This window comes from Calonectris borealis, chromosome 2 (assembly GCF_964195595.1).
Source record: "Calonectris borealis chromosome 2, bCalBor7.hap1.2, whole genome shotgun sequence".
Classification (NCBI taxonomy): Eukaryota; Metazoa; Chordata; class Aves; order Procellariiformes; family Procellariidae; genus Calonectris; species Calonectris borealis.
Window position 1 is genome coordinate 28840979 of NC_134313.1, and position 19243 is coordinate 28860221.

The 19243-nt window shown below is 43.9% G+C and overlaps 1 protein-coding gene across 1 annotated transcript in view; it reads right to left on the reverse strand.

Annotated features, from left to right (window-relative positions):
* Positions 1-17637, reverse strand: part of NECAB1 (N-terminal EF-hand calcium binding protein 1) — a 69777-nt gene extending 52140 nt beyond the window's left edge. Inside the window, exons 1-3 of the mRNA XM_075141513.1 lie at positions 17427-17637; positions 12834-12858; positions 1598-1706 (exon numbers count right to left, since the gene is read on the reverse strand). Coding sequence (XP_074997614.1) covers positions 1598-1706; positions 12834-12858; positions 17427-17468 — 176 coding nt within the window. The 5' untranslated portion in view covers positions 17469-17637. The remainder of the gene's footprint in view (positions 1-1597; positions 1707-12833; positions 12859-17426) is intronic.
* Between the last annotated feature and the right edge of the window lie 1606 nt (positions 17638-19243).

The following is a 19243-nucleotide window of genomic DNA, read 5'->3' on the forward strand; positions in this document are numbered from 1 at the left end:
GCATCTTAATACTTGTTGCTCCACTGCATGCAGCCGAGAAAAGCAATACTGACTTACCATGTACTCGCTCCTTGTAACCAGAACCACAACCCACGCCATGATTACTACATGTCTTCATAGCCTCTTAGCAAACGCAATAAACGGCATCTTCTCAGTACCTTCTCTACCACCGGAATACTCTGATTTAAAAACCACTGGCTTAGTAACACCCTTCTAATTAACAGTAAATGGGAGACCTGCTGTGAATAACTGCTGATGGCCAGAAAGCAAATAAAAAGGAAATTAATTCTCTTCTTCAGTCATAAAATCATAGGATGGATGCGGTTGGAAGGGACCTCTAGAGGTCATCTTGTCCAACCCCCCTGCTCAAGCTGGGCCACCTAGAGCCAGTTGCCCAGGACCATGTCCAGACGGCTTTTGCATATCTCCAAGGATGGAGACTCCACAACCTTTCTGGGCAACCTGTGCCAGTGTTTGGTCACCCTGACAGTGAAAAAGTGCTTCCTGATGTTCAGAGGGAACCACCTGTGTTTGGGTTTGTGCCCATTGCCTCTGGTCCTGTCACTGGGCACCACTGAAAAGAGCCTGCCTCCTTCCTCTTTGCACCCTCCCTTGAGGTATTTATATACATTGATGAGGTCCACTTGAACCTTCTCTTCTCCAGGCTAAACAGTCCCAGCTTTCTCAGACTTTCCTCATATGTGACGTGCATGAGTCCCTTAATCATCTTTGTGGCCCTTCATTAGACTCTCTCCAGTATTTCATGCCCCTCTTGTACTGAAGAGCCCAGAACTGGACACAGCACTCCAGGTGTGGCCTTATCGGTGCTGAGCAGAGGGGAAGGATCATTTACCTCCCTTGACCTGCTGGCAATACTCTGTCTAATGCAGCCCAGAATACCATTTGCCTTCTTTGCTGCAAGAGCACATTGTTAGCTCATGTTCAACTTGATGTCCACCCCATGTCCTTTTCTGCCAAGCTGCTTTCCAGCTGGGTAGCCCCCAGCATATATTGGCGCATGGGGTTGTTCCTCCCCAGGTGCAGGACTTTGCACCTCTCCTTGTTGAACTTCATGAAGTCAGCTCATTTCCCTGTGGCCTTGTTAAGCCCAACCACAATGGGGATATCAAACAGCCTAAGTGACAGCACCAACACAATTACCATACCAGCACCAACAGGATGGCTTCTTCTGCTCTTTACTGTATATGATTGCTTCATTTATTTTTTTCCCTGCTCAACATGTAGTCCAAGTATTCATCTCATGTAATGAATTAGCGAAGTGGGATCAAGAACTGAGGAACTCATATTTAAGCCTGAAGGAGGCCACAGCTCCTCTTCCTTACTATCATGGGTGAGGAACACAGGAACACAGTTTCCACCCTGTGTTCTCAGTACCCAAATCACATTTATTGGAACATGCAGATATTTCTATAAGGTTTAGAAACACTTCACTTGTACAGTTTAGAGTCATATGACACAGCCTGGCTTCCCTGACGCATCTTTCTTCTTAGACTTGTTTTCTAAAATCAGCCTCATGTCTGTTCTCTGTTCTCAGGTACAGAGAGCAGCACTGTAATTGTAAGAAGGGGGCGCTTACTCAGTGTTGTGTGTATCAATGGTGTGAAAAAGTTCATGCAGTTCTTCTCCACTCAGAATTCCGTCAGCAAAGTAAGCTTTGAATTCATCAAAGGACAGTTTTCCATCATCTGAAACAATGAAGAAAAGGAAAGTGCCTTAGTTTCATTTATGGTTTTGCTTGTTTACTTCATGCAATAGAAGAGGAAACTATTAAAAACCTCTAGCTCTTCAGATTAAATGTAGAAACTTTACATATTTGATCAAGACACATAAAGAACATGATGCTAAATGCATCTGCTGCTGTATCAGAGTTCTCAGTTTGCCTGGTAACTCTGTTACTCCTCCTTATCTTTCAAGCAAAGGTAATTTGGTTTTGGTAAGTCTCTACTGACAAACACATCAATACAGTCCTGCCTTTGCCCTGATCCCATTCACTGTGACTTCTCCCCGTCCTGCCCCACGCTTCCCCTACTTGCTTCCTGCCCATGTCCTCGCCTCTGCATGGAACATCAGTGACCTCCTGAGACTGAGTGGGACAGAGAAAATCCAGGGAAATGCAAAAGCAAACATTTGTTGAAGGAACATGTTAGTTCAATGAAAATTTCTTCAGCTATCTATTTCCCTTTCCTTTTCCTCCTCTTTCTTTCCTCTGCTCCCTGTCTCCCACATGGGAGACTGAGACCCAAGTGCACAATTCAATAGCAGCAGGGATCTGACCCTGGCTCTCCTCTCTAGCTAAGGACACTAATCAATACACTGCACTGGTTTGCAGCATTTTGATTCTCTCTTTCTTCATCAAATACATCTTTCTCAAAAAGCTTCATGCTTGGTGTGTAATTAACAAAATAAATTAAAAAAAAGTTTGACTTTCATGGAATAGGAAGCCAGCTTTGTGTCCTCTTTAACTGGAAAAAATTTCAGCTCATTTTCTTGGTCAGCATAGAAAATAATAAGTTTCTATTTGCTAGCATGTAATTCATCTGGAGATTACACCAAAATATACGAATGAGAAAACTGGTTTGGACATATATCAGCGGTCAGTCAAATCCTCAGATGGGTTTTCAAATGGAGTTTGAATTGGCCATTTAATATACAGTGAAGTCCATCTATGAAGAAGTTGACTTTATTTTCTAAGTATCTGCTGTTCTCATCTGTTCGGGACAAAACCAGTCATCACTACATGGGTCCTGATCATCATCAATAACAGGTTCATGTAGTTAGGAAGTGTCTGCAGGACTAATGGGACTCAGAGGGAGGGGAAGTACCATATGATAACAGAAGAACAGTAATGGGATGTACATTAATTCAATAGGAGAAAGTCCTTATTACAATCTCTACTACATTATTTAGTGGAGTCTGTTCCATCTGTTTCTTAAGTTAGCTTTAATTATAGCAAGCTCTTGACTACATGAGGCAAAATCCTTGAGATGAGATGTGTTAAGCAGAGTAATTCATCTGGTATTCTTGGGATGTTACTACTTCAGATTGAGGCTCTACGCTCCTTTTGTCAGCTCAAACTCTGCACAACCATCTATGCTTTCTAAAGGGTATTCCAATAACTCCTACAGCATTTCATTGAAGAAGGGATCGTACTTGTATCTTACCTCACTTACGCATGTCTGATAATCCCAGAGAAGTCGCTATACTGCAGATTTTCCATGGTTTTTTTTTTTTTGATTAGTGATATCAGAAATGGATAAAATGTGCCACAATTTGGACAGCCTGTCCCACCCACAGGGTGGCTGTGGCCACAGGGACAGAAGTGGCAGACTTAGGCTATTGTCTCTTTCGGGAAGTAGGACTCTGGGGTGCAAGGCAAGACTTTGTTAACTCTGGCCTCTAATCATATCACAATGACTACTTAAGCAACATATGACAGTCAGCACAACTAATTTTTTCTTGAGTATATGATTCAAGGCTGAGGAGAAGGAATTAATTACGGGAAGATATATAAGATAATTCTGCATGCTGAAATGACCTAGAGCCTAGATGGGGCTTTGAATGACATTGTATAGAAGGTGATGTGAGAAACCAACCAGTGCTTGCTAGCAAGACATTAAAAAAACGAAAGACAGAAGTTTGTAAATGGAAAGCTGACCCCACAGAAGTCCATGAGATTTCATCAGGGATCCGTCAGCAACAGCTGACATTTGCTTCTGTCCTGAAGAAAAACCATCCTCTTTTCTTTGCTGTACAGGCATGACTTCAGAAGAAGTGCATGGGTCAGGATGAGGCAAATCCGTAACTTCATTAAAACAGTTAGGGCAATTTGTTTCTCATTGCCTAGTGTAGTGAGTTTTAAATGCAAAACTGATAATCAGCAAACAAAAGCCAAAGAAAGAAGATCCACCTTTTGCTTTTATTTAGAAGAAGTTTGAATGGTTAAATGGTAGTTAAGTAATAATTTATCTAAACTGATTGAGCCTTTGCATGAAGCATAAAGAATATTTTAAAAGCCTAACACTTAATAACTCTGTTTTGGGTAGCACTAAATTTAAGTTCACGTCTCTTTCTCTTCCGTCAGTAACATACTGAATCACTCATAGGGCACAGAACAACTCTAGAGGATAAGACTAAGATGTCCTAAGCACCAGACTAATCTACAACATATCGTGGCCTAATTTTATAGTGGTGAAGAATCTATTATAAAGGCGGTATCTGAATCCTGTAACTACATGCTGTACTACAGCATACAGATTTGAAAAGTAGAGCTGAGGAGTTTCCTCACTCTTTTACTTGCTGTTATTTCATAATTTCTTTGACTTGAATATATGGCTTCAAATATGTAATCTTCAAGAGGTTTCAAAATTGTACAAATTAAATGTCTGCTTAACAAAAACATTTTGAAATTTTTATTATGAAAAGACAGATTGTAGCTGGAGATAATCATCATTACAATCAAAATAAAATGTCAAGATCTACAAGAGCTAAAATCCAAGATGGCACAATACTGTGTTGAAGGTAGGCAATTTTCTTTGACAGAGCTGCCATGATTACCTATTTGAGAATTTGAATACATCTGCCATTTGGCACTCGTTACAGAGAAGGAATATCAAATACTAAGCGTGTTGAAACGAGCTTCTTTTCACAGCTATGCTTCCTTTGGCTCATATAGATACAATTGATTGTTTAATCAAACTGCCTCTGCAGCTTTAGCCTTTGCTGGGAAGGGTGGTTTGCATGCAAGTTATACACATACTCAAGAAAATAGTGTTTTTTGGCAACTTTCCCAAGACAAATATATTATGAGTTTACTCATAGAACAGTCTGGGTATGACACAAAACCTGAAACATCTGTCTGTTTATCTCTGTTCTTCAGGATCATTGGCTTTACATCAATCCATAAAATCAATGATCTGCCAACAGCCAGATTGGGCACTTTAGCTATTTTCTTTAAATTTTGTCATCCAAGAGCAGACATTGCCTTTTGCTTCATTGCTATTTATTCTCAGTAACATTTTGAATGTTATTGACACTGACTGACACATCACTGAGCTTGTTGCTGGCAAAACCCAAGGAGGTTTGAACCTATTCGGTTACTTACAGACTTCATACAATTACGTCTACTGAAAAAAGTTCTGATGCTCCAGGGCATTTCTCTGACTTTGAAGGAGTGTAACTGTTTCACTAGCACAGCTGGGGACTCAGCTGCCAGTGGCCCAGGACACCCCTGCGCTTCCTCAGAGCTCAGATGAAGCTCAGACCCAACGCCTAACAAGTGTTCCTTGTGCTGTTTAATTGAAGACACGTTTGCCTAGCCAGGTTTTTTTTCAAGTGTCAAGAATGGCTTTTATTTTAAAGGCTGCGTTATGTATCCTCAGCACCGCCTCCCTGGGGCACACCTCGCTGCCCTCAGAGCACCCAGATAAATGCTGTCTGGTTTAAATGCTTCAGAGCGGCTGAGCAGAAACCTCTATTACAGGTGCTTCAATCCTTGCCACTGGCAAAGCGACAGGGGATGGATGATTCATGAAAGCCAAACTTCTCTGAAGCTATGCATCCCTCAGACAAATCAACCTTCAGCAGCGTTTGCCTTGGCAACGTTATCTCAAAGAAGCTGTTTTGCAAGCCTTGCTTCCTTTTGTGTATCTTCTCTGACGTCTTTCAAAAGCAGGGTTTCTTCAAAAAAAGGCACAGTTGCCTGTCCTCCTTGGAGCCAAAACACCCCTGACTGGCAGACAAAAATATAAACAATAAAATGAATCTCCCCATGTAGCACTTGCAAGTTTAGAAATATATTTACATGGTGTGTTAGGGGAGCCTTTCTTCGGGTTACAATTGCATTCTTACATTTATTTCAGTAAAATTCACCTCTCTATTGAATAGATGTTTTTACGTGTAAAATAGGCCCAAATGATATCCCCTAGCCAGTCTGCTCCAGAAACACTAGTAATCTCCAGGACACATTTTGGATAGCTTATGACTTCAACAGACAACAGCATATCTGACGAAGGAAAGCCACACATACTCTCTTTTTGAGTTGAAAGATGACTTCAGTGAGTGAAAAGATATCAAGCAAATAATGAACAAGGGCACGTATATATTTGGAGTCTACGTGCCCAAAGACAATGGCAAGTCTACAGGCAGTGAAGGAAGTTACGGTGATGTAGAGGAGCAGGATGTCTTGCAGAGATGCCAGCAAATGCTGGAGGGCAGCAAAAGAGCTTCCACCCCCACCTATTTTGGGCTTCTTGTTAGGACTGTGAGCCTTTCCTAGCAGTTAAACATGCCTGTGAGCTCCACGGAGGACCACCAAAGCAGTCTTTCCATAGCAGCAGCCACATCAGATGGAGCCTGTATGGCTGAATGGCAGCCCTAGGGCTTATGGCAATTGGAAGAGCCACATGGAAGAGCCTATGGCACTCGGAGGGAAAAACCCCACTGGGCTAAAGCTCATCCTGGGGTTCACCTTGGCGGGATGGCATTTAGAAAGCAGAGCCCATGGCAGTGTCCCGGATCAGCCAGAGGGTGCCCAGCCTGCCTCCAGGCTGGCAATGGGCACGCTGCTGGGGCTCTACGGGCACAGTCCTCTGCCCTTGCAGGGCAAAAATTAGCAAAGGGAGAAGAGATAACAACAAGTGAAACCAATAAATAGAAAAATCCCCTGTGGCAGAAAGTATTTATTTCTCAGGAAGGTACAACAGGGACTAGGAAATGACAGTGCTCAAAATGAAGCAGTCACTTCTGCCAAGGGAAAGGCAAGGGCCAGAAACATCGCCCCATCCAGGCCCTCACAGTCCTTAATGGGAGCTGATTTCCTAAATCCCCATGGGAGTTGTGAGCCCTTTATGGCTTTTTGAAATCTGGCTGCCCTTGAAGAACTTAAAGCCTTAAAGTGCCTCACTCAGGCCACCGTCCCCTGCATGGCTGAAGCAAACGCAGTGGGAAGGCAGCGTAAACGTGGGTCCTCCTCCCATCTCACCTGCTTCCGGGGACCTGCTGTGTGACTTGCCTTTTTGGAAGGAATTGATAGTCCATACCTGCTGTAAAAGGTTTGGATCAGAGCACTTGAGTGCTAAAAGATATTGCCCTATACACAGAGAAAACGAGGTAGTGGGGGGGGACACATGACAACAGACATGGATGGACTGAACCATGCAAAAAGTTGGAAAAAACCCAATTTATTGGCACACAGCACACAGGCTGGAATCAGACTAAGGGAGAGCTGCCAAAATAATAAATTTCAGTGTGCCAAAGAGTATGCTGATAATATCCACTAGGTCCCAGGCATAAGGGGTTGCATAAGAAAAAGTACGGACATAGGCTGAAGCTTTAAAGAGCACTAAGCTTTCATGGACTCTGATTTGTATTGAGTGTTGATATAACCAGAAATAATGATTTTGAGCCATTATTCCAGCTGTTACGCTGGAAAAGCTTAGCACATGTAACCAAGTGCTCCCAAGGGGACTAGGCTAACAGGGAGAGGCTTTAGGTTTAAAAGTAGGAATTTTGTCTTTATAGAAATAGTAACATTTGGAATCTGGAGCACAGAGTCCAGCCCTGCAGCACCTGAAGGACCCAGGGAGGTGGGATGGGGAATCCCACCCCAGGCAGAGCCTGGGCTCTGAAACAGGAGCCAGGCTGGTGTCTGCAGTGGATCCAGATGGTCAGGAAGCAAACAGCAGTGTGGTGAGAGTCCCTGGAGTCTGTGGTACAAGGGTTTTGGCTTACAAATCCATTTTACCGGTACTGATTGAATAATTTGGGAGCTCAAATCAGCAATGCTGCACTTCAGAGAATTTCTGTGCTCTGGCTCCCATTCAGAACATAAGTTCTGTAAAGTCATCCAGTAAATGTATTTTTACATCACTCAAACGCGGCCACTATGATAAGACCTGGCCCTTCTGGGTATCATGGCACATAGAGCTTCCCCAAGGGATTCCTGCACATAGCTGTTTTTCTCAAGGAAGGGCACACAAGAGCTGGGTCACCCTGTCCTGCTGTGACATATCTGGCCAATGCATGTGTATGGAGGAGAGAGCAGCACTGCTGGGGCAGTCTGTGGGCTGGCTGAAGACCTCATGAGATACTAAGATGTTGTGGACCCAGATTAGGAGATACCGGCCAAGGAAAAAATGCTGAAATCAGGGACTTGGCATGCCTTGCTTTGGTGTAACTCTAAAACTTTTCTTGAAAAGAAGTTTAATCACATAAGTGGCAATCTTCAGAGAGCCTCCAGACCAACTCTGATGGTTCACATTAGGGTGATTCAAGAGATCCCCTTCCTGAGGTGCCTTCCCCTGCCTCTCCCAGGCATATTCACTCAGTCTTCTAGGATGGCTTAAATTAGCACTCTGGGCTACAAGCTAGAGCCGCTGAGAAGTCACTGCCTGAGCACTGCTGTAGTGAGGCAGCTATCACCCTGCCAGAGCTCACCTGGAGACACATGAGCAGACTAGCTGGTAGAAGACTCACGTGCAAAGTCAGTGTTTGTCCTGCAATAGCACTGTCAATAAATAATGAATACGGAAACACCTATTTTGACCTCTGCAAAACTGACTCTAGAGCAAGCATTGTGAGATTTCCTCTTGATCATCATACAGGTGCAGCTCCGTGGCTTTTTGGTTATTCTGTGGAATATTTGGTTATTCTTTTTGGTTATTCTGTGTCAGGTGACTCAAATGTGTATGCTCTGTGAATCAGCCCCTTTGGTCACTGACACCAGTAGAAGCTATAGGATGCTACTGCTGCGCTCTGTTGCCTTATTTTAGAGAGTCCTTTATTTATGACCTGCAGTTTTTTGTTGGGCTAACGTTCGCATGGTTTTAGAGCTGGTCTGAAATCCCCAGGCCACTGCAATCAACAACAATTTTGCTACTGCTGGAGTGCTGTGTGTTTTACAGAGGGCACTGGGGGACTTCTCCTATATAATTTCTGACTCTGGTCGGTGTTGAACCATCAGTGTTGAAGCACCTTCCCTCAGCTGAAAGAAGACTGCTACTCTTGCAAGATCAAGAGTTGCTTCTCCATTTTGACAGACTGTTTGTGATTGGATTTCTGCAACATAGTCTATATTTGAATTTCCATTCCTGTGCTAACAGGAGGGAATTATAGCATGAGGCTATACTAATAGGGCACACGTCAAAGCTGCATGGTCAGGAGAGGTCCCAGGGTGACCTTTACCAACAACTTAAATAGTTTCACTTGATTGCAAATCACTGCAAGGCTAATGAGGTGCCCCACGTCCCTCTTAGCATATCAGAAGATAAGAGAAACACACCATGCAGCCAAGCAGGAGGATAAGCACATATAGGTGCTGCAGCACAGTGTGTGTGGGGCAACCACTGTTGTCTATGAGATGAGGGAGGTAAAAAATTATCTGGATTAGGAAAGACTGCATTTGGCAGTTCCAGTTTTCCGTATTTCCTGTCCCTGCTGGCTAGGGACAAGATTTTACTTTTTGAGAGGAATTTAAAGAGTTTGATTTTGTTTTAAATAGCAAAAGGAATGAAATAAATGAAGAATTTTCCTCTTAGCTGTAATTTTTCCAAATTAGCTTTCCTTTGAATGTATGGATTTTTGTAAAGTAAACCTGACCAAAACTTTATTTTGAAATGCAAACCTGAAACTTCTCCTTTCCAAAAAGGTCAATGTGCAACATCTCACCTTTATGAAATTGCTTTTTTTCCCTCAGGGTTTTCTTTTCTGTTGCTTTTGTCAATATTATGAACCATGTATTTCTTAGAAATGTGATATTCCTTCCCTATGCTTTGTTCTCCCTCTAAGAAAATCACACGACCTTTTCAGTTACGGGAGGAGTGTGGATCTGCTCCATACAAAGCAGAGCTGCTCAGCCATGAAATAAGAACTATAGACAGAGTTTATGAAGCTGATCCTCTTGTGGAAGCTGTGCATAGCTGGTATTTCCAGAAACGGGTGGGTAACAGAATGATATATGTACCTGGGCTGGAAAAGAAAGCAGCCACCACCCCAAAAGAAACAACATTTGTATGGGGGAATATATATGGGAACAACATTTGTATGGGGGAATGTATATGGGAACAACATTCATATAGGGGAATGACTGACTGATAAAGGAGTTTCTCAATTAAACCCAGCTGTGATAAATCATTGCAGTATTTTTGAGTAACAGCAATTCAGCAGGATTTCTTGGCTCTTTTGATCTCTTATTTTATATTGTCATTGCAAGAATAGTTGTCTTTCCTTGTTGTGGAAGGCTGACCTGAAGTCCCACAGTTCCTAAATTCATAGTAAGAACGCTGTCTCCTATAATACTCGTATTTATCAGCTTGATCCACTTTTTTGGATGTATTTTTTTCTTGCTGTCAAGCAAGTATCTAGTAAGGTTTTTGATGGTAACGTTTTTGGGGGTATTTTAATCTCACAGAGAACGAATACGGCAGCTCTGAGAGAGTCCTATTAAAAGCGTATGGGTTAACAGGAGCATGTCATGGACAGTACTATTTGTTTCTGTAAGCCAATACTTGGTTTCCTGCAGCACAGAAAGGTGACACTGAAAGTGTATCTTAGTCATTAACAAAAGCTAATAATCTGTGTTGACAACAGTGTAAGCATGTTAGATGAGTGTTCACTTTCTGAGAAGGTACTTAACATCCCAGCCTTAAAACAAATCTCCTTATTAATGTGGCATGAGCCTGTGCAGTGCTAGATTAGCAAAGTGGAAGTCCCACGGGCAATTGATGGTTGAGCAAACACAATTAAGCACATGAGAGCTGAAACCATTTCAAGCTCATGGACTTAAATTAATAGAACTAAAGTGGCTGAACTTAGCCACTTTTATCCCAATAATATGTTGTAAAGGATCCATATATAGGTATGAACTCCAGTGACCAAAGTCTCTAGGGCCAACGTGGCTTCATATTGTTCTGGAACAAGCAAGTTTGTCACTGGTCATGTGAGCTGTTTCCCCTATTTTAATAGCAAAGTATCAATAATAAACTGTGGGGTAACCCCACTGAGGACTGGAAGTCTTCTTGACCACCAAAGTGCTGTGGATCCACCAGGGCTGGGACAGAGCACGAGCTCAAAGTCCAGGGCAGGGACATGAAGCTGCAGGGGCTTTTTTTGCCTCCAGGGGGATGACGACCGCTGCTCTGCACCATGCGCTCTGACTCTCATCAGTCTTCAGGGTAGACACATAAACATCTATTCCAAACACTGTGAGGAGGTCTGCGGGGGATGCCAGCAGAGCTTGGCTGTGGTTGGCACATAGCTAAGCTGGCAAAGCATGGCTGAAGGGGAAGGTCCTTCTCCTCCCCATCCCAGCCCTCACCTTGGGATTCAGCCTGCACCATCACTGCCCTTCCAAGCCACTGGCAAGCTGAACTGAGGGAGATAAAAAAACCACTAACAAAAAATCCTCACAGTGATGGGTTTTGTGGTCCCTGAGCTCCCTGAAGGAGCTTCCTTGGTTTCGTGGGAAGTGCCAGTTGCTGCACTCGAGCTGGGGCAGGAATATGCATCTGGCAGTAGGCTGCGGGGGTGGGATTGCCCTCTCAGCAACAATAAACAGTTATTCGACAGGCTCAGCTATACCATCAAACCGTATGGTAGCCCCTTGCTGTCCAACAGTTCTTCCTTGAAAGTGATTCTGTCTGATTTTCCCAACAGTACCCATTACGCCTTTAAATACCTGAGAGTACACTTTATCGAACCTGCACAATACCTGTTTTCTGAGGATTGAGTGGGAATTACTTGTCAGGGTTAAACCTGTCTGAGCTGTGGGTTTGACACTCTTCAATGCTTTCAGGAAAAGACCGAAGTCTGTCCCGTGCTTCTGCAAGAAGTCACATCTCCCTTCTTCCCGTACTTTGGTATTACAGTGCTAAATAATTGAGAGCTTGTATTTCCTTCTCATCCTGCAAGATCTAACTTTGGTTATCTGAGTTACATATAAATACTATCATGGTAACTGCAGAGCTACAGAAGCTCTTCATAGCCTCAAACATACCAAATCTCACACTCTGTGTGACGCAGGGAAGTAGTAGAAGCTTCATTTCTCTGCTGGGATATGTGGCACAAAAATGACAATGTAATGTAACTTGTCCAAAATTGTGCAGCAATTCTGAGATGGGAAAAGGAGTTAAAGTCAGGTTCAAGAGCATGACTACGTATACCAGCAAAAAGTTCCAGTGGTTACACTTGTGGTCCTTACAGCAAGGACCTTTCCCTGCTGCAGCCAAAATATGAGCATTTGTGAAGCCTTACAGTACTTATGCTCCAACTTACTGAATTTAAATAAGGGAAAAAATATATGTGGAAAGAAAATCAGTCAGTAGCATGAGGGCAAAACTTTCGATTAAGAACGTAATAAAAACTCATGACTTTTGTGTTATAAATATGTGAGTTGAATTCAGGGCTTTATTCTGCCTACTGACATGCCAAATAAATACATAACTGCAAAATGTAGGAAACAAGTCTGATTGATTGCTAGATATAGCCTATGGTGTTTTTAAAAAGTAATAAGATGGAGCTACTTACAAGTATTTCAAACCTTCTTGTGAACACAATGTCACTAAGAAAACACCCACATGCACCCAAAAAGCAAATCAAAAACACATGCCAAATTGTGAAAACACAAGATCTGCCCTTAAAGAACTCGTAGGGAGGATCACTGCACAACAAAATACATTGTATGGAGCCTGTAGAAAACATAAAATGACATGAAGGATGGCTGGTTTTCTTGTTAGGATGTTTAAAGCATCACTTAAAATACAGAATCAATGACGGATTTTTTTTACAAAGGGAGGGGGGAGACATGTGACTGGTCTTACCATTCTTGTCTGCTCTTCTTAATATCTACACAGAAAAAGAGAGAGAGAACAAAATCACTTTTTTTTGTATAGGTTAATAGCACACGATGCTGTATTTAATGGGCATTTATAGTTTGAGCTCTACATCATATTTTCACAAAGCTGCATAAAATTGAAAAGCCCTTAGTGTGTCTCCATCCTTCCCTCAGAGTGTTGCTTGCTTTAACTCCTCCTGTGCTGTGTGCACAGAAAACCAAGACCATAATAAGAAACAACTTTATTTTCTAGTTTGTGCACGACTTATATGTTCAGGCACAAAACCTGATACCGTATGGCCACCGTGATACTGGATTCGGGGTTGAGAGAAGTGGTTTAAAGAAGCAGGGTAAGGATGACAGCTGGGAGGATGTGCTGAGCATCCGAGATGGTGAGAAAGACTCAGGGTTTGTGTGGGTGGAGGAAGCAAAGAGATAAGTCGGGAGGGGAGCCGGGTGGCATGAAGGAATCAGAGTGGATGTGGGAGGCAGCGAGATCAGATGTGTGGGAGCAAATTTGAGGATTGCTCTGTTAGCAAGTAGAAACGAGATACAGAAGAAAGGGGAGAGGGAAAGCATAGAGGTTTATAAGCTGCGAAGGCAAAGGCAGTGCGGGGGTGCCTGCTGTAGATCCTTCGCTGCAATACTTCTGCTACAAAAACTGTATGTGACCCCAGCTTACCCTCACAGCCCCAGGTCTGCCTTTTCTCCCCACTGTACATGGCACATGCTGGAGAAGCTATTTACATACATGGGTGAGAGCCTGTAACATCTCGTGCAAAGTCTGAGAAGATGATCCTGGGGGGTGCATCCCGCGAGGAGAGGTGGCAGAGTCTTCCAGGCCCAGCCCTGCCCTCGGGGGGGACACACAGCACCAACCCCTGGGGGGGCTGTACGCAGCTGCACCGGCCCTGTCTTACAGCCAGTGACACGCTGGCGTGCCCGCCTGCCCCTGCTGGAGTCCCGTCGCAGGTACCACCACGTTAGTCCATGCTTTGGAGAAGGGATCAGGGATAGGGGGTGGAAGTGACAGAGGGGGTCTCCTCCAGTTTCTTTGCTCCCTGCCCTCCGGATAAGGTGGTTTTGCTGTGGCTTGGGTCATCATGTGGCACTTCAGATATGGGCAATTGCCATGCGCTGTGACCCTGCTACGTTTCTGGACATAGTCCCCATCGCTACTTCAGCCTGAGCCACAATGGGGAGTCATCCAGGCAACGCTAGAACAAGTTTAGGCAAGGGAAGAAAGTAAATCTTCTGAGAATAGTTTCTATTGCTGCTATGAATATCAGTAACGTAAATAGTTTCAAAATGGGCACATCATACATTTTTGAGAGCTGACAGCAACGGAAATGTTCTCCGGTTTGATAAACTGCTAGTAGTATCTAAACAGCTTCTCCAGCACGTGCCATAACTGCCCTGCTCCTAGAGGTGAAACCAAATGAGAAACCCAAGGATCCAGGTGCCAAGCTCTGTCGGAGCATCTTTGTGACTGTATTCTGTCAGGTGGGGAATTAACAAAATTGTGACCCACATCCAGGACTTCACTTATGATGTCTAAGCTGAACTTTGCACTGGACCAAATTTACAGCACATAAAGTATGAAATAAACTTAGTAAGATGGCATCTTCCCTCCCTATATATCCAAATAAATCATATATTGCAACTCTACTTTTAGTATGAGGATTGGACTGTTTAGGGGTTCTAAATTTTTACTCTTAAACTGGAAATTTTCTCCTAATGACAAGAAAAAGACTAAATGCAGAGCAAAGGAAAGATCATTAAAAGCATTATTAGAATAAAATAAAAACTCCTACAATCCTTAACATGTAAAATACAGCCCTAGATTCCTGGCAGGTTTGGCTGGATTTTTCGGGGAACTCTTGTTGGTCTTTCTCCCATCTCATTGGCAAGCAGCCTTGTTTCCTTTCTGTGTCACCTGAAAGAAAAGTCAGCCTGCTCGGCAAGGTACCACCACCTGGGCAGTCCACAGGGCTGCCTGCAGCACTTGGCGCTGCTCTGGAGTTAGTCACTGTGTGTTAACAGGGGTGGCAAAGCCAGCGTGCTGAAAGGTTTTGCAGATTTGCAGCTGGAAGTGGAGAGATTTATGAAATTTGGGGACGGTGGAGAAACACGATGCTCTGAGATCTAGAGGCTTTCTTCTGCACACCAAAGGGGCTAGCGCTGAAATCCCGCTCCTCGCCTCGCAGGTGCCGCCCGCTGTGGGCACAGGCACAAGCATGTCTGACGGGAAAGAGCAAGGTGTGCTTCAGCGAGGTGATAAATATGCCCAGCACGGACCCAAGCAGTATCAACAGATGACCAGCGCCTTGTGCCACGAGCAGCAAGGGCCCATGCAGAGCCACACGGGTGTTACAGCCACACCAGGTGACGCAGCCCACACCTCGTGCAAGACTTCTATGCGAGCAAGAGCACTGGCTGCTGAGGCTTGCCTTATGGATGTGTAGGACTGGGACAGCTGTAGCAGGCGAGTTTCAATCAACCAGAAGTGCCCCGTAAATATGGGTCAAAGGTGGCAAGTTTCTGCGTCAGTAATTTCTCTTTCTTATTTTTAAATTTATTTCAGTTAATTATTTTTATTTATTTATTTATTTATGTATTATTATTTAAATTTTGGGTTAATTAATTTCTTTATGGAAATGTTAAAATCCTTTGGACACTTGATGGGAACTTTGACACAAAAGCAGGGAGGAGGTTGCATTGGAAATCAGGTCTCACTCTCATTAGGTCTCTGCCCAGCTCCCAGTGGGACCAGGACCTCAGTGCCTGCCCTTTCTGTGCAGCCTTACCAGGCTCTTGCTGCCTGGTCTAATATGCAGTGGTTTATACAGATGGAGGCACTTCACTGAGGGGTTATCAGAGAGTTGCACACCCCCAAATATCTGTGATATGAGAGTACTCTCACAGGAGGAAGGGCCCCCAGGGTCCAGTCCCTGCTTTGAAGCAAGCAGAGACTAGGTTTGAATTCAAGGTTTTCCTCCAGATGTAAGAGCAGAAGTACAGCAGCAGCCCCCTCCCTCCTCTTCTCCAGTTTTGTGAATGGCACCTGCTTTTCTATAAATATGACACTGGTTTAAGAAATTCCTGAAAATTGAACAAACAATTTTGATTTGAATGAAATCTTTTACTTTGGATGAAATGAAAAGTTTTCAGTTTATCAGGTATCCTAACCATCTGCATTTTCCTAACCCAGTATGCTGAGCTAAAGTGGGGAGTTGGCTCCATTTAATGTTTTTTAACTCTTTCCTGGCAGTTTGGGTTTCTCGTCTGTCTTTGCGATGTATGCCTGTAATTCTCCTGTTTCTCTTACAAGAGGTATTTATAAGACCAAAAGCTGCATTTTTCATTATACACTTGAATGGAAATAATGAAAGTCAACAAAGAGTCTCATTTAAATGATTTCTTACGGAGCCTAGAGCAATCAGGAGATGAGAAGATGTGGCTTTCATTAGGGGCTGCTTGAAATAATTTGAGGAAAATGTTGGGGAAGTTTATGAGGGCACATTAGAGAAAATATCTAGATAGAGGGTCCTTAAGACAATCTTTAATACAGAACATGCCATTTCCAGCTGATATCGTGGACTAATCCTGGTATAAGCATTGTTCTGAAGTAGATCGGAGTTGGTAGTGGAGTTGGTCTGAAGATTTGTGGTGCTCATCAAGGACAGAAGATACCCTGGAGATCTTTGGGTGGGGGTTTGCCTTTTATCCAGGATTTGCCTTGGACCAAGAAATGCTCTGTGCTGGGCAAGTTTAGATAAAAAACTTTACAGATGCATCCTGTGAGATGCTGAGCCCTCAGCGATGGTCTAGCACAGCACGCCAGAGGGGCAGGATGGCCCGGAGGGTACCTCACTGGGCTCCCCTCAAAGGGCTGAGGGACTCAGGGTCACTCTGCACATCAAGGACAGAAGATACCCTGGAGATCTTTGGGTGGGGGTTTGCCTTTTATCCAGGACTCAAATCCACCAAGGTCTAATGGGATGGGAGGGAGCCTGCACAGTTTGGGAAAGAACTTTTGCAGCATGAGACACTCTTCAGTGAAAAGCCCGGGGAGGGGGGAAAAAAATCCAAGCAATGTATTTTGAAAAGTGACAGTGTTTTCACCCAGTGCCTCTCCTAACCACCCCCAATCGTTAACCTGCTCTCCTCATACATGCACGGCATCGGAAGCAAACTCATTCCCCTCATTAACATTTTAAACATTAAAACCATTTTTAAAAAAAAGCAAACGGGAAGGGGAAGGGGAAGGGGAAGGGGAAGGGGAAGGAGAAGGAATAAGGAAAGGGAAAGGGAAAGGGAAAGGGGAAGACCCACAGCCTCGCTGGGCTTCACCCCCTTCCACCCCAGGGAGCCAGGGAGGAAATCACGGCTCCAAAAAAAAAAAAGAAACAAAAGAAGAAAAAAAAGGAAAAAAAAAAAATTTAAAAGGAAGGGAAAAAAGGAAAAAAGACAAGGAAAAAAGGCAAAACAGAAAAATAAAGACAGCCTCCCCGAAACGCTTGCAATTGCTGCCTTTGCTGGAGGCAGGGGGTCCATGTCAAGGGGGCCGCGTACTCACATCGCGGAAGATGCGCAGCCCCGCTCCCAGCTCCGCCGCCATCCGCCCGCCGCAGCCGCCGGCACCGCCCGGAGCGGCGGCGGGGCCGGGGGGCGGTGGCGGGGCCGGGGGGGCGGTCCGCCCCCCCGGCCTCGCCACCGCCCCCCGGCCCCGGGGATGGTTGCTTCCCCTGGGGGCCGAGCCGCACGCTGCGCCGCGGCTGTCGCTGGAAAACCACCCCAAAAGAGGCTGGAGAAGAGGCTGCTGTCGCTTCTTCTCACCCTTGAGGGTACGCGGAAGAGTTTGTCCCGTTGTGGTCTTCATGAACCCCAAGACCCCAGACTGAACATGCTTTGAAGTCGCAGCAGAGCGGAGGGATGATGAGGCTTAACTGTACTTTCACGTGGCCGATGCAGACATCATGATAAGCTGCCCTCTGCGCTTGAAAATAAGGTCCTTGAATATAACGTGCCCCTCAAGGTGGCCTGACCAAAAATCAGGGGCTGTGGGGACCTGGGAGTGCTGGGGTTGCTGAAGGGGAGCAAGCGGGGAGCTGCGGGATGGGGCAGGAGCGGCCTCTGCGGGGTGAGGGCAGGTGAGGAGGAGGATGCTGGGTTGAGGGGGAGGCAGCTCTGAGGGAAACTCCCCCCCCATGTTACTTCAGATGCGTGCCGAGAGGTTATTATGTGGACTTCACATAACGGAGCCTTTGCCTTTGTTCTCCTATCACACACCACTAGCGGATGGCATTGCAGTTATACCTTATATATTGCAATGATATTATATATTATACATTATATATTATATTATTATATATTTTATAGATGATATTATGCTTCATAACAAATGTTAAAGTGAAGATTTTACTTTAAAACACCTTCATGTATGAAAAGCCTCAGTCGTGGCGTGACTTGCTCTGTGTGGGTGTTCCTGCTTCTTCTACCTCCCTTTTCAAGTTTCAGAAGAGAACATGAAAGTGGACAGAGAGAGAGGATTGTCCAAAAGACAAGACAAGACATTTCACAGGGTGAAAAATTTTTATCTCACTTCCTAAAGATGGCTTGAAAAAGAGATGGAAAATCATCTCTGGCTATTTTTGCTTTTTAATAATACTAAAAGGGTTTTGTTTTGTTAAATGTATTTCTTTCCAGAGAGAGAAAAGAATAAAAAAGTCCAAAGGTTGTCTCAAGAGCCAGGAGGGTGACTGGAGATAAGGAAAAGCTTCTTTAGACTATGTAGGGGCTTGGTTTTGTTGGCTGTTATAATAACAACAACAATAATAATAATTTACATATTTAAATTTATTGACTAGTTACTATCTTGGAATGAAAAGACTTCTGTTGAAGAACCAGTATCTTTCCCCTTTGATTAGTCTTGACGTTCACTACGAATATTTTAGAGAAATCTTCCTTAAAAACAGTAAGAAAAAACCTCTGTAATCCTGATATTTTTTAGGGCAAAAATTAAAACATAAGAAGCAAAAATAACTCATAGGCCTTTTATTATATAAGGAAGCATTATTTCCATTACTAAAAAACTTATTTGCAAATCACCTTTGCATGACATAGAAATGTGAAAGTTTAAGTAAGCATTTTTAAGTAAGCATTTTTAGAGACTTTAGTTTTCAGGTTTAGATGAGCAAGAAAATCTGTGAGTAGAGTAGGTGCGTAACTTACTGATGATACTTTTTTATACCATTTTAAAATTTTCTGAAATAATATCTCAATTTTAACAACACGAGCAGGATGAAAGCTCTAGATTTTACCAGTTGCCCTATTCATTCAATGATTTCCCTCTGTCTCTGAGCAAGAGGCTGCGAGGGGGAGGAGAGGAGAACG